Source organism: Hyla sarda, chromosome 6, assembly GCF_029499605.1.
Source record: "Hyla sarda isolate aHylSar1 chromosome 6, aHylSar1.hap1, whole genome shotgun sequence".
Classification (NCBI taxonomy): domain Eukaryota; kingdom Metazoa; phylum Chordata; class Amphibia; order Anura; family Hylidae; genus Hyla; species Hyla sarda.
Window position 1 is genome coordinate 199717308 of NC_079194.1, and position 15022 is coordinate 199732329.

General features: G+C 40.8%; 1 protein-coding gene across 1 annotated transcript in view; it reads right to left on the minus strand.

Moving 5' to 3' along the window:
- The window catches only part of CPNE2 (copine 2), a 161193-nt gene that overhangs the window by 57635 nt on the left and 88536 nt on the right, over positions 1-15022 (minus strand). Inside the window, exon 3 of the mRNA XM_056526169.1 lies at positions 1695-1874. Coding sequence (XP_056382144.1) covers positions 1695-1874 — 180 coding nt within the window. The remainder of the gene's footprint in view (positions 1-1694; positions 1875-15022) is intronic.

A 15022-nucleotide genomic window follows, 5' to 3' on the forward strand; every position in this document is an offset into this window, starting at 1 on the left:
GATGCTCTCCTGTGTTTTACTGGTTGCCATGTGATATGTCTTGTAGACGGATTCCTCTTCTAGTCAGGCATGCTCAGTTGCTTAGTTCATTTTACACTCAGAAAATATACAGCCACATAGATTGCATCATATACAGTTGCTACACTGCATACAGTTCCCCTACATTCTTTTATATGAGGGAGTCTGGCTGTCTAACAGAATGTTCACTGGCCAGGATGAGGTAAATATACATTATGTACTGCTATATCTTTATTACAGTCTGTAACAGTAAATAACTTGGCAGGAGGGGAGGGGGGGAGGATATTATTCACTAAAATAGCACTGTATGCTGTGCGATGAGAGATAAGATAGCGTTACTTTTAGGAAGATTAGATTCTCTTGATGAATGATTCATTATGCAACACAGAAATAAGCATCTGCACTAATGACAGCTGGGAAATTAAGTTCAAAGACGATCATGTGACAAATAGAAGTGCCACCCACCAAGCAGATTGTCAGTCTGAACTGTAGCAGTTTCAATAGCCAGAACCCAGCAGGGAAGGATTTGTCTGAACAACATATAGTTAGGGAAACAAGGGGCTGTTTGTTAATATCAGCTGAGGTGTAGCTGTCTGCTGACAAGTAGTAGTGGAATCAGGGAGAGATAAAAACCCATCCACACAGCAGAATTTATAAAAAGCAATCCAGTGGAAAAAGTTTGGAAAATTCCAGTGCAGCAGCCTACTATTGTTTTCAATGAAAATTCTGCTGCACCATGCACACAGCAGAATTTCTGATGCGAAAAATTCTGCAGTGGAAACTGAGAATTCAGGACTCTTTTAGCAAGATCGCCTTGGACATGTCTGACCAGTCCTAGCTCAGACTGATTGAGTCAGAGGCTGCCATGCACTAAATGTCTGTCCAGAACTTTTCCAGGCAAATATTCCACTGTGTGAATGGGCCTTTACGGTCTCAAATTTTTCAACTGGCTAAGAGAAATCCCAATACATTCTAAAAGCATTAAATATCCCGGCAAACAGATTATGCAGAGGCTTGACAGAACCAGGAGAGTGGTCTCTGATCTGCTGGTCTTTTTGAAGTATTACAGTTCTTTAGTGATGCCAAATATAGATCTCATGGCTACCAGATTAAATAATACATGTCTGCTTTTTTTGCTTTACAAGGAGGATAAGCCACTGGCAGTGAATTCCATGTCGATTCCATGTAAGTTCAGTCTGGTGTATTTGTTTCCTCTGCTGCTGATGATTCAGAGTGTTGACCAAGAGTGTTGACCAAGACCAAGTGTACGGTTCTCCCTGCTCATGCAGATGAGTCAAGTTTATGTTTCTCCCAGAAGACAGTGGGGGGTATTCATGGAAAGTGGAGGAAGTGCACGACTTTTTACTCCATTAATTCACGTGGTGAAAACTGTACCTGTTTCCAATTTATTACATGGCACAGGGCAAGTGATAAATCTGGTGCTGATCGAATTTCTCTGCGACTTTTTGTGCGACTTTTACATCATGAGACAAATGTGAGACTTTTAATAATGCTGTCCACAGCCAGTTTCTAAGGCCATCGGAAGCACAATGCTCCCTCCCTTAATTTTAGGTTAGTCAAGCTTTTAATAATAATAATTAAAAAAAAGTACACAAAGGGGGTGGAGCATGGAAAGAATGTGTATCCCCCACACAAACAATACAGTGGCAACTTACCGATCCGAGTGTGCACACATACTCCCCCAGGAAGTCATGCTCATACAGTTGGGTGCTTGACTTGTCTTGGTCAAAAATGGCAAACTTCAACTTCTGCACTTCTTCAAAGTGGTAGTTGATTGTAAACTTTTTTGCAAACACAGGATTCAAATTGTTGACATTTGTCTCTGTTCTGTCAATCTAAAATAGATCAAGAACATCATTAGGTATTTATCTTGAATTTTACCTTAAAATCATTTGTTCAACTGTGATTTTTGGACCCTTCCCTACAGGAAATTATTCTGAAGGTCGACTCATTATCTATACTGAGCATGTGCATTGTAAAATGTTTTGTTATTATTTTACACACAGGTCATGTCATCAAGGTCCAAAGGCACCCATACATAATATTGAAAAGTTATCTGAACCTGCAATTTGGGTGGGACTGGTTAACAATCTACAGTAATGTGTATTGAGGCCTCATTATTCTCCCTGACAAGAAGGGAAAGGGACTAGAAGGATTGTTTATGTTGGATCTTAACTGCCTGACCTTATTTATTAAATTTTTTTAAGATGGGGCCCATTTACACTATTGAATCTCCGCCTGTTACTGTGTATGGGAGGTTGGGAGGTTTGGATAAGATAGCTATTGACAGCTGTTTGGCAAACAGCTATTAAATGTGTTTTGGCTTCTCAATATTACTTATGAATCATCCCATGAAAAATAGGCTCTAGTTCTAATATGTTCAACAGCTAAAATAAATATTAGGGATCGACCGATTATCGGTTTGGACAATATTATTGGCCGATATTCACGATTTTGGACATTATCGATATCGGCAATTACCTTGCCGAAATGCCGATAATGCCCCGCCCTACCCCCCCCATCCCCCCCGCCCGGCCAGAGTCGACCACTGCCGCCGCTGCCCCATTGCCTCCCCCAGAAATAGCCGATAACTTATACCTGAATATCGGTATAAGTTATTGGCTATCAGCCTGAAAGGCCACAGATTATCGGTATCGGCCCTAAAAAATTCATATCGGTCCATCCCTAGATCACATCAGGTCTAACGTCTAAGACCCACTACAATCATAAGTTATTTGCCGGGGAACCAGGCGGCACTGCACTCCATCTATGCAAAGAAATGTACAAATCTTTTGGCTGGCCAAGGAGCGGAATGCAATGCCACCCACTTTCCCGGCTGATAACTCATGATCACACCAAGTCTCTGAAGGGAGACCCGATGCGATAAACAACTTTTGACATGTCTGATCGAGTTGTTAACTATATGTAACTATGTTAAAATTGTTAAATGACAGTCACATGTTAAATCCAGCCAAAAAATACCAACTTTGCAGCATGTTTGTATATAAGCTATAGCTATTTTAAGATTTGTTTAATGGGACATTATCAGACTCAACATAGTAATAAGAGTGGCATTGCACTGTTTCTATAAAAAGAAAAACAGACTTTTTTCTTAATTCCTAACAACCCCTTAATGGGCAAGATATCCAGTCCTAAGGTCATGCTAACCTCTTCTCCTAGTGAGAGATAGTCTGGGTTAATGGGCTCTGAGCTAGAGGGTGGAGTTTCACAGTTGGGGTGGTGTAATGATAATGGCCATCTTTTCTGTGCAGATAATTTCCCTGCAGCAAATCTTGGCAATGGATAAAGTTGCCTTGAAAATATCTTGTCGACTATTGTATGAGGCTTTACTAATCACATTTTGATCCAGAGATGAGACCTATAACGGAGACCTGACCGACCATTACAATAATATCTATGCAGCTGTGAGCTGTCTGCCCTTTCTATTGACTGAAATAACAATGCACATAGACTTCAGAGCTCTGCTTATGGATTACTAGAGAGCGGTAATGATAGCTGTAATAATTAGGATGGATTGTGTCAGGCAAGTGTAGGATGGAGTGACAAAGGCCTTCAATGTTTTGGGTAAAAACAGACAAAATTATAAGTGTAATTATCTTGTGAAACAATTAGGGTAACGCTATCGCGCCTGCATGCTGCTGGATAGAACCATTTTATAATCATCCAGAGATTATTCTCCAGGATTTGCCTTAGCGTGCCTGTGATACTTGCTTGATAGTCTTTTGAAACTCCTGGTTCAGTTGTTTCAAGTTTAAATTCATTTTATCCTTTTTTCTATGAAAGATAATACTAGGAAGATATGAGATTGTATACACATCATCTGCAGTGAAAGCTACAAAGAAAGGACAGAGCAGCAGCCTGAGCCACTTATGACAGGAGGTGGATTCCAGACTACTTCCAACCTTGTGTAGTTGTAGTTACAACTATATAAATATAGTATAAATAAAGATAAATGATTAAATTCATGTTACCCAGTTTAGTAGTTTTTGTTAATTTGCAGGATATATAAAATTTTTATAATTTTTAGAATTTATCAAGGAAATGCTTGCAATTTTTTGACCAAAACACAGAATTTTTCAGAGTAATATGAGACTTGCAAAACAATTAGCATTTTTTTTTGCCAGCAGACAGACATGCAAGCCTTGACAAATTGCCCACAATGTTTGTATTTAAAGGGGTATTCTGCCTTAGACATCTTATCCCCTATGTAAATGATAGAGGATAAGATGTCTGATCACAAGGATCCCACCACTGGGACCTCCACGATCTCCGTGCAGTACCCGGCATTCTGTGCCAGGTGTTGCTCCAGTCTCGGAAACCCAGCGTGACCCGCCATTCATGTCTATGGGAGGGGGCATGACGGCCGTAACGTCCCTTCCCATAGACATCAATGGAGGGGGTGGAGTGTTGTCACAAGGCGGCGTGGTGTGATGTCACGTCTTTGCCTCGGAAACCCAGAGTTTTTGAGACTGGAGCAGCTCCCGGCACAGCTAGCCAGGTGCAGCAGGGAGATCGCGGGGGTCCCAGTGGCAGGATCCCGGTGATCAGACACCTAATCCTCTATCCTTTGGGTAGGGGATAAGATGTCTAAGGGTGGAATACACCTTTAATATCATAAAGAGGTAATCCAGAAAAATAACCTTTTTTTAAAAAAAACATTTTTTTTATTTTGTAATAAATAATAATAACTTTATTTTTTTTTAGACATTGTTTGGGTTCTCTACTGCCACCAATGTCTGTGTTGGGAACTCCATGGCTTCCCATGCCCTGATCACCACTTACCCACTCTACTCAAGTGCTGCAGTGCAAACAGCTCTGGTGATAGAGATCCCCCCCCCCCCCCCCCCCCCCCATGTATTGTACATTCTAATGCATTTTAGCTGCCCACTACAATATACAATACAATGGGCTGGGCTCTCTGTCTCTAGTGCTGTGCCATATACACTTCAGCGCTGTAGCAGACCAAGCAGTGATTACTATAATGTATATTCTAATAGGCAGCTAAAATGCATATGGGTACACAATACACAGGGTGGGTAGTGGTTCAGCGGATTAATTCTCTCACTAGCGCATGAAAGCCCTGCAGTTCCGAAAATTGGTGGTACAGAGAGCCCCATGTCGGCTTTTACTGCTGCCACACGAAGTCTAAAAGTTTTTTTTGCAAATAAAGTTATATATATATTTGTAAATACAATTATACAACTTTTATACTTAAAATAATACAACTTTATTAAAGCAATGTTTTTTTTTCTGTTTCTCCAGAAGACCACTTTAATATTTTCTAGTTTTAAGAATCATACCTAAAACAAATCCAAGTAAATTATTTTATTAGTGGCATATGTTTTTAGATGTAGTAGTGGAAAAAGAATGCAATCATCAACACAAATATCTCAGTTATTGCTTTGTTCCTCCTTTTGAGGCTTATATGACACCTGAATGCTCTGAGGTCTGGACTTCACTAACTATAAACAAAATTCTACATGATGCTGGTTACAACTTTCTCAAAAACCGATTCAGAAATCCGCTTTGTATAGTGAAGCCATTTCATGGGCTCATTCTCTTTAAAGGGGTACTCCGGTGAAAACCTTTTATCTTTTAAATCAACTGGTGGCAGAAAGTTAAACATATTTGTAAATTACTTCTATTAAAAAATCTTAATCCTTACAGTACTTATTAGCTGCTCAATGCTACAGATGAAATCCCTTTCTTTTTGGAACATTGATGACATCACGAACACAGTGCTCTCTGCTGACATCTCTGTCCATTTTAGCAACCATCCATAGCAGATGTATGCTTTATTACAGTGATACCCAATATATATCCATTTTAGCAACCATCCATAGCAGATATATGCTAAGGGCAGCATGGTGGCTCAGTGGTTAGCACTGCTGCCTTGCAGCTCTGGGGACTTGGGTTCAAATCCCACTAAGGACAACAATAAATAAAGCGTTATTATTAAAATAACTTCAGCAGAGAGAACTGTGCTCGTGATGTCATCAGAGAGCATTCCAAAAACAAAGAATTTCCTCTGTAGTATTCAGCAGCTAATTCAGCAGCTAATTCAGCTTTATTACAGTGATACCCAATATATATCCATTTTAGCAACCATCCATAGCAGATGTATGCTAAGGGCAGCATGGTGGCTCAGTGGTTAGCACTGCTGCCTTGCAGCTCTGGGGACTTGGGTTCAAATCCCACTAAGGACAACAATAAATAAAGCGTTATTATTAAAATAACTTCAGCAGAGAGAACTGTGCTCGTGATGTCATCAGAGAGCATTCCAAAAACAAAGAATTTCCTCTGTAGTATTCAGCAGCTAATAAGTCGAGGAAGGTTTAAGATTTTTTAATACAAGTAATTTACAAATATGTTTAACTTTCTGCCACCAGTTGATTTAAAAGAAAAAAGGTTTTCACTGGATTTTCACCATTAATATTCAGTAGAATTAAATTACAAACTATTTGCTGGCTATGTCATTGAGTTGATATGCCTTTCCTAAAGAAAAACTCTTTGTTACTGCCAAGTGAATTATCATCCTGAAAGATGACTTCATCATCACTAAACCTATATTTCAGCATCATCTTCTTGACCAATCCAGACTGGTAATATAACTTTCATCCAATTCTCCACACTCTATGTACTTACTACTGATGTGATGCCCACAATAAGAATAGTTGGAATAGTCCAGGTCAACTGAGAGTTGTAGTCCCTTGGGCTAGGGGTGGACTGAAAACTCATGGGGCAATAGAGGATCATAGGGCCCCCATGCACCCCCCATGTGTAAGCCAAACACATAAAGATGCCTTGCACACATGCAATGAATAAATTGTTTAATATAGAAATTTTTTTTGTAATCTTGAAAAGAAACCACGCAATTTTGCAACTTTTAAAACTGTAGCTATCTTTATTACAGTGATACCCAATATATATAGGTTTTGTTTTATTTTACTACTTAATAAAAAAAAATCATAACTTTTTGTACGAAAATAATATGCTTAAAATTGCCCTATTCTGACCCCTATAACACTTTTATTTTTCTATATACAGGTGGTATGAGGGTCATTTTTTCTCCATGATCTGTATTTTATATTGGTACCATTTTTGTTTAGATGGGACTTTTTGATTACGGAAATTTTTTATGGTATATTGAGTGACCAAAAATAAGCAATTTTGACCTATGGTGCTCACTGACATCACCCCTGACATCCCCAATGAGTGCTCACTGACATCACCCCCTGATATCAAAGCCCTGACACCGCTCATTGACATACACGCTGATATCACCCTCTGACATCACCCCTGACATCATCCCCTATTACCACCCCTGATATCACTCTCTGGAATTGCCCCCTAACATTACCCCCTGACATCGCTCTCAGACATCACTCCTGACATTGTCCCCTGACATCACTGTCTGAGATCACGAGGCTACCCAGTCAGCCACTGCGCAGATTTTAAAGGGCCTGCCAATTTGGTGAGTAAGCATAATGTATGTACACAGTGACACCACCAGCAAAATAGTAAGTACAGCTCTGGAGAATACTTACTCTGGAGTATAATATATATAACTCAGGATCAGTACAGGATAAGTAGTGTAATGTATGTACACAGTGACCCCACCAGCAGAATATTGAGTGCAGCTCTAGAGAATAATAGGATGTAACTCGGTAACTACTGGTTGGGTCACTGTGTACATACATTACATTATTTATCTTGTTCTGATCCTGAGTTATACCCTTTATTTTACTTTAGAGCTGCACTCACTGTTCTGCTGGTTGAGTCACTGTGTACATACAGAACATTACATTACATATCCTATATTGATCCTGAGTTATATCCTCACTTAGTGTAATTACATTACTTACACTTTATACAGCAGGAATCCGCGACTACAAGCGGACACACAGAGCTACCTGGCCGCAGCCGGGAGCTCGTTCTGCAGACCCTCTGTGACTGCCGTCAGTGCATCCTCAGAATGTACTACACTATGGATGCACCCTGTGTGACCCTGCCCTTATACAGGAAGAACTCCCCAGGCTCTCTTTTCTCCCATCTGGTCTGCTCAACAGGCCCCCCAGCCAGAATTATTACTCTCCTGCTGAGCTCCACCCTGACCTTGATTTTTGGATAAAAAAAAAAAAAAGAAAATCAGGTAGGCAAACCTGTGACCCCAGGGGAGACATGGGAACCCCTTTACCACAGACCTTTTTATCCTTTTTACTAGCATGCCAATCATGGAGATTTTGGTATATTTAAGTTTTTATTGATTATGTGTGTGTGTGTGTGTAGACATAAGTCAAGTGTATTAACGCTGCACATCCTGAACATTTAATTTTAGAAGGGGTTGTCCATCTCAGACTCTGCTTGGGTCATACTTTTAGTATAAAAAACAAAAAACATGCACTTTATGCATTCTTTAGAAAACATTGAACTTAAACCCATTAAGGACGCAGAGTGCACAGGTATGCCCTTGTCTCCTGGTACTTAAGGATGACAAGGGCATACTCCGACATCTTAAGTGGCTTTAAAGCTAGTGCAAGAGCTGCGCTTGCTTCAGAGCAGTGAGTGTTATCTACAATCAGTAGCCACACACTCACTGCTTAACCATTTAACCATTTAGATGCCCTAATCAATACTGATCATGGCATCTAAAGTGAAAATGAAACTTGCCGGTAGCTCAGTGGAGCTCATGGAACCCCCCTGATATGATCGCAGGAGTTCCGTGAGCTAAAATGGTGGAGAAAGGTCCCAAGCACGGCATCTATGTGCACCTCAGCTATGGAGAGACTTTGTTACATCAATTTTTCCATCATCTTCTCTCATAGTGTTTAGTTTTATATCAATTTCACTCCCTCCTGAAGAACCCCAAAAAACATCTAACATGGGGGGAAACGCATAGAGGAAGTCTAGGTTTTTACCTTTTGTTATTATCTATATGATTTTGAGCACATTATTGCACTGTATTTTATCTATAGTCTGTAAGTGGTGATGCATCATCATTAGGGATCCTATTATTGTATAGGGTTTTTTAGGGTTATCTAGCGGACGGTCAACGGATGAAGTGGGGGCTCATCCTCCACTGTCAGGTAGGGCAATTGTAGGATCTATATCCTAGGGGTAGTAATTGTTGTATGGTTTATTCGCTGTTCACACTGGTGTGGTGCTGTGCGGTGTCCGTTGCTGCCGTGGCGCCGTGTCTGCGGGAGGGTGCGGCCCATAGACTGGTTTGAGTGGCATTGGGGCTGCTCTGCCAGTGGGTTGTTCCCCCCTGTGGGCATTGGCGTCGCGGCGGTGGTGGTCGCCGCCCGGTGCTGCGCCATTTTATGCTAGGGACGTTAGGGAGCCACTCTGGATAGGTGGCCTTGATGTGGCGAGTGGGCTTGTACTTTTTGATCAAAAATGTATACTAACAACCTGTTAGTTTTTGATATTATGCTGAGAAGCAATCAGATCATTATACAAGATTGTAGATGTGCACCGTGTCTGTTTTTCTACCCGAATTCACGTTGTATGGTTTATATCTTTATACCATCATTCCAACAGAATATACCCTTCAACTGTCCTAAGTCGACCAGTATGTCCTGATACCATTGGCAGAGAACTGTAAGTCAATTTCAACCATTTATATTTTTGTTGTATTTATAACTATACACGGCATCTATATATTATGGTACTTTTGTGCAGGTCATAGACACATGGTCCATATGTGGTTTGTGTGCTTGGTATATCTTGACCTGTTTTGGTGATATTTTTTGTATTTATCAACCCTGTGCCCTGATATACACCCTACAGACATTACTAATGGTCTCATTTGGTCGTCAATTATATTATTTTATTGTCTAAGGATCTAATAAAAGTTACATTTTAAAGGGGTATTGTGCCACACATATAGTTACACGTTACGTTTCCTTACCCTTAAATATAATTTACTCTTGTTAGCTCGAGAAAGGTCCCCTTACCTACCTCTGTTCGCCTGTGTAAATGTCCAAACGGCATAAACATAAAAAAATACCAAACAAAAAATACCGATTTTTAGTCACATATATATATAATAAAAAGCGACCAAAATGTCCCGTCAAAACAAAAATGGTGAAGGTACCAATCAAAACTACAAATCATGGTCATTTTAGGGGTCAGAAAAGGACAATTTTATGCATACCAATTTTGTTAAGAAAAGTTAGTACAATAATAGAAAAACTATATAAATTGGGTATCATTTTAATTGCATTGACCTACAGAATAAAGATATAGGGAGAGGTTTATCAAAACCTGTGCAGAGGAAAACTTGCCCAGTTGCCCATAGCAACCAATCAGCTCGCTTCTTTCATTTTTAGGAAGGCCTGTGAAAAATGAAAGAAGCAATCTGATTGGTTGTTATGGGCAACTGGACAACTTTTCCTCTGCACAAGTTTTGATAAATCTCCCCCATAATTTTTACCATAAAGTGAACTGTGTAAAAAACAAATCCCCTAAAAGTAGCAAAATTGCAGTTTTCTTATACCTTTTTACCGACAAATAAGAATTCTTTGGTTTTGCGGTACATTTTATGTTAAAATGTAAGGTGTCCTCATACGTGTCTGTAGGTGGAAAAATAAAAAAGTTATGGATTTTAAAAGGGAATGGTAAAAACAAAAACCCAAAAATGGGCTGAATCCTTAACCCCTTAAGGACCAAGCGCATTGGCCTTAAAGGGGTACTCCACTGGCTAGCATTCAAAACATGTAGTCCCGAACGCTGTGTGCGCTCTGTGAGGGTCGGCCACGCCCCCTCGTGCCGTCAGATCACGCCCCCTCAATGCAAGTCTATGGGAAAAGGCATGGCAGCTGTCACGCCCCAACCCATAGACTGGCATTAAGGGGGCGTGGTGTGACATCATGAGGGGGTGTGGCCGACACACGCAGCACACGCAAAAAGGGTTTGGAACTAAATGTCCCGAAAGCTGGCCAGTGGAGTACCCCTTTATTCTGGTGGAAAACAATTTTTTATCAACTGATGCCAGAAAGTTCCAGTACTTATTAGCTGCTTTATGCTCCAGAGGAAGTTCTTTTCTTTTTTAATTTCTTTTCTGTCTGACCACAGTGCTCTCTGCTGACACCTCTGTCTGTCTCAGGAACTGTCCAGAGCAGGATAGGTTTGCTATGGGAATTTTTTCCTGCTTTAGACAATTCCTGACATGGACAGAGGTGTCAGCAGAGAGCACTGTGGTCAGACAGAAAAGAAATTCACAAAGAAAAGAACTTCCTGTGGAGCATACAGCAGCTGATAAGTACTGGAAGGATTAAGATTTTTAAATAGAAGTAATTTACAAATCTGAAAAAACCAAGACAAGAAAATGGGGAGAGCACTCAAGGGGCTATATCACCTAATGATGTAAGCAGCAAGGTCCTCGGTGACCTCCGATCAAAGTCTCCTGCGGGGTGCACGTACACAAATGTGAAGCATCAAGTCAAACAACCAAAGAAAATGTAAATGCACTCACCGCACAGCAGAGAATGTCGGGTCCAGAAGTCCGGTAGCGGGATACTGGGTCACGGCATAGGCGCTGGTGAAGTGTGGCACTCGTAGGCTACGCCAGCAGTTTTGCACGTGCGAAACTGCCGGCGTAGCCTCCGAGCGCCACACTTCACCAGCGCCTATGCCGTGAGCTGGTGTCCCGCTACCGGACTTTTGGACTCAACAGTCTCTGCTATGCGGTGAGTGCACTTACGTTTTCTTTGGTTGTATAATTTACAAATCTGTTTAACTTTCTGCCACCAGTTGATTTAAAAATTTTTTTTTAAATAGTTTTCCACTGGAGTACCCCTTTAAGACATGTGCTAGAACATTTCTTTCCTGCTCCGAGCAGAGCTTAAGTCGTCTATAGATGTAAAATTAATGTTGGCAATATAATAGTTATGAGAGCTATTAGATGACGAATCAGCCTGTTTTTTTGGATGATTCATTTGCTTTCTTCCTTAAAGATAAATGGTGCCTAAGGAGTTTGGCAGGTGATCACATGAATGTAGTGTTGATCTATAGCCTAACTGCTGTTTCAGGTGACTTTTTTGGATAAGCTGTCATGTGTGTGTACATGAGTAGATGAACTATTTCTCATTATTATATAACTTGTACATGACATTTCATCAGATTCCTGCTTTGCGGGCTCCATCTCTACATTCAGGTGTCTCTGAGCTAGCGGGTGGAGTCTAATTTCAGAGATGAGGAGATCACCTATTTCTTAATTGCAAATCCTCATAGGAAGCAGCAAAGTGGACATTATAGAGTTGTACTAAGCAGTCTAAGCTGTAAATAAAGTACTGGGGTCCTTCTCTCTCTGCCTTCATAGACTTTCATGGACAGCATGTAAATGGATCCCTCAGTAGGCTGTTAGTCTTGTCTTGTAAAGACAAGGCAGACTAGAGCTGTTTTTCAAAGTGATTATATGGGCACTGTCACCAACTTTATTTTTTGATATGTTGTAGTACTTATGTACTACAACATATCTGTAATATATTTTCATTTTTAATTTTTTCATTTTATGGGTGAATTTTTCATTTCCCTCCTAGTGACCGGCTGCAGCACGGCATGACGTCACGTCTGAATTCGGACTGATTGCGGCCGGGCAATCGGTCCTAATTCATTTACACTGCGCTCGCTCCCTGCCTGTCAATCAGCACACCACCAGGCAGACAAAAAGTTATTTTTAATATAGTAAAAAGAAAAATTAAAAGCAGGGAGGGGGTTAGGGATAGATGGGCAATAGGCAGGGACAGAAAAAAAATTGGATGGTGGGAGCTACCCTTTAATAAATTTAGGAGGCAGAAAATGAGCCCGATAAGAGGAGAAAGAGATATTTTCCTTGATAAGACATAAAATCAATTTCTACAGCAGTTATATCATCTAAAAGTATAGAAATATAATATTATATAATATTATATTATAATAGATTTCCCCTTGTTTGGTCACTTGCATTTCTCCAAATTAAAAGCTTATCAGTTATTCTCTATATCATATTATTTGTCCCATATAAAAAGTTTTTTAAGGGTGCGTTCACACGGCGTATTTGTCAGCGGATCCGCAGTTGCGGATCCGCTGACAAAGGCCCCTAAAGTGCTACCCTCTTTGTGCCTGCTAATAGCGTCAATCCGCCGCTACCAGCAGACACACTGCGATGTGCGAGTTACCCTGCAGTGTACTCACACACATCGCGGCCGCTCTCTGTGTATCTCAGAGAGCCGGAGGAGCGGCCGCGATGTGCGGAAACACTGCGACTCGCACATCAGTGTGTCTGCTGGTAGCGGCGGATTGCCGCTATTAGCAGGCACAAAGAGGGCAGCACTTTAGGGGCCTTTGTCAGCGGATCCGCAGCTGCGGATCCGCTGACAAATACCCCCGTGTGAACGCACCCTAAGGGTGCAATGAAACTCAGTGTCCAGACAACCCAAATGATGAAATATGCTGCTCCTCAAAGACATAAACCCAGTTCTGGTGGTCATGCAGGCTGCCCTATGTAAATAATGTAAAAAATTGAGACCAACAAACATACAGAGACAACGCGTTTCGCAAGGAACCCCTTGCTTCGTCGCCTGACGAAGCAAAGGGTTCCTTGCAAAACACTTTGTCTCTGTATGTTTTTACACCTAATAAACCGGTTTGTTTTACTTCTGCTGCCCTCCGTGCATTTGTGACAGGCAGCCACCTTGTAGCGCCGAATTGCGATCCACACCAGTGAGGGGCATATTCCTCTCCATACCATTAAGCAAAATATGTGTCATACTGCCTGCATCTTATTATGTGTGATAAAATGTAGAAAAGTGTAACTAAGTAAAATGTATCTAAGCATATGTGGGATATACTGCCTGAAGAGCAGTGTATCTAAGCTTATGCACTATGATACAGTCAAGAGCCCTGTATCTAAGCCTATTCAGTGGGATACTGCCCATAGCATTATATCTAAGGCAGTGTAACTAAAGAATTGTAACTAAGGCAGTGTTTCCCAATCAGCAACCAGAGTGCCTCCAGCTGTTGCAAAACTACAACTCCCAGAATGCCTGGACAGCCTTTGACTGGGAGTTGTAGTTTTTATGTAACAGCTGGAGGCACACTGATTGGGAAACACTAGTCTAACGCTCTGTTACCCAGCCAGGGTACCTCCAGCTGTTGTGAAACTACAACTACATTTCCCATGATGTGGCGTTAGAGGACTGTGTGAACTTTTTTCATATTAAAGCCATGATGACTATTGACCCAGTCTCAAAACCACATGATCATCAAGGATAGATGGGGGGAGCTGTGGCCAGCCAGACACTTCATCTGCAGTGGCCACTGTTGGACAAATGTAGTGTTACATTTACTACATGGATGGGGCACTACAACGAGGCACAATCTACATTAATCATTCGGTGTTCCGGTTTGCAGAGTGGGCAGCAGAGCAAATGACTTTCAACTTTACTATATAATAAGGAGTGATGAGACAGCTCCAATAATAGATCCAATTTTTTACTTTTTAAGTCATACATGTGATTCTTTTTGGCCTTTTGTTCTTAAGCTTTTCTCCAGGAAGAACATGTTGGCGTTTATAAAAAAAAATAAATAAAAATAAATGCTGGAGTAAAATTATAAAAAATGTACCGTAATACAGAAAATGACTTTTTGCATTGTATAAAATAAATTAACATCACAGACATGTCAATTATGGAGAGGCTGGGGTTCAGGAGTGCCGAGGCAGGAAAGGCTTCCCGGTACAATCCAAGCGCCGCAGACAATGTGCTACAAATAGACATAAAGACTGTTATTATGTCTCACTTGTTCTGCATATTACAAACACTCTGCTTTCTTTTAGATTGGTGAAAATACTTTCACAGGCCCCATAAAAGCTCCTGTGGGTTCCATTAGAGACGGATTTTAAAGGTCACCGTTTCCTGCACTTCTAGCCATAAAGAAACCTTAGAAAAAAAAATTACCATAAAATTAGCCCCACTGT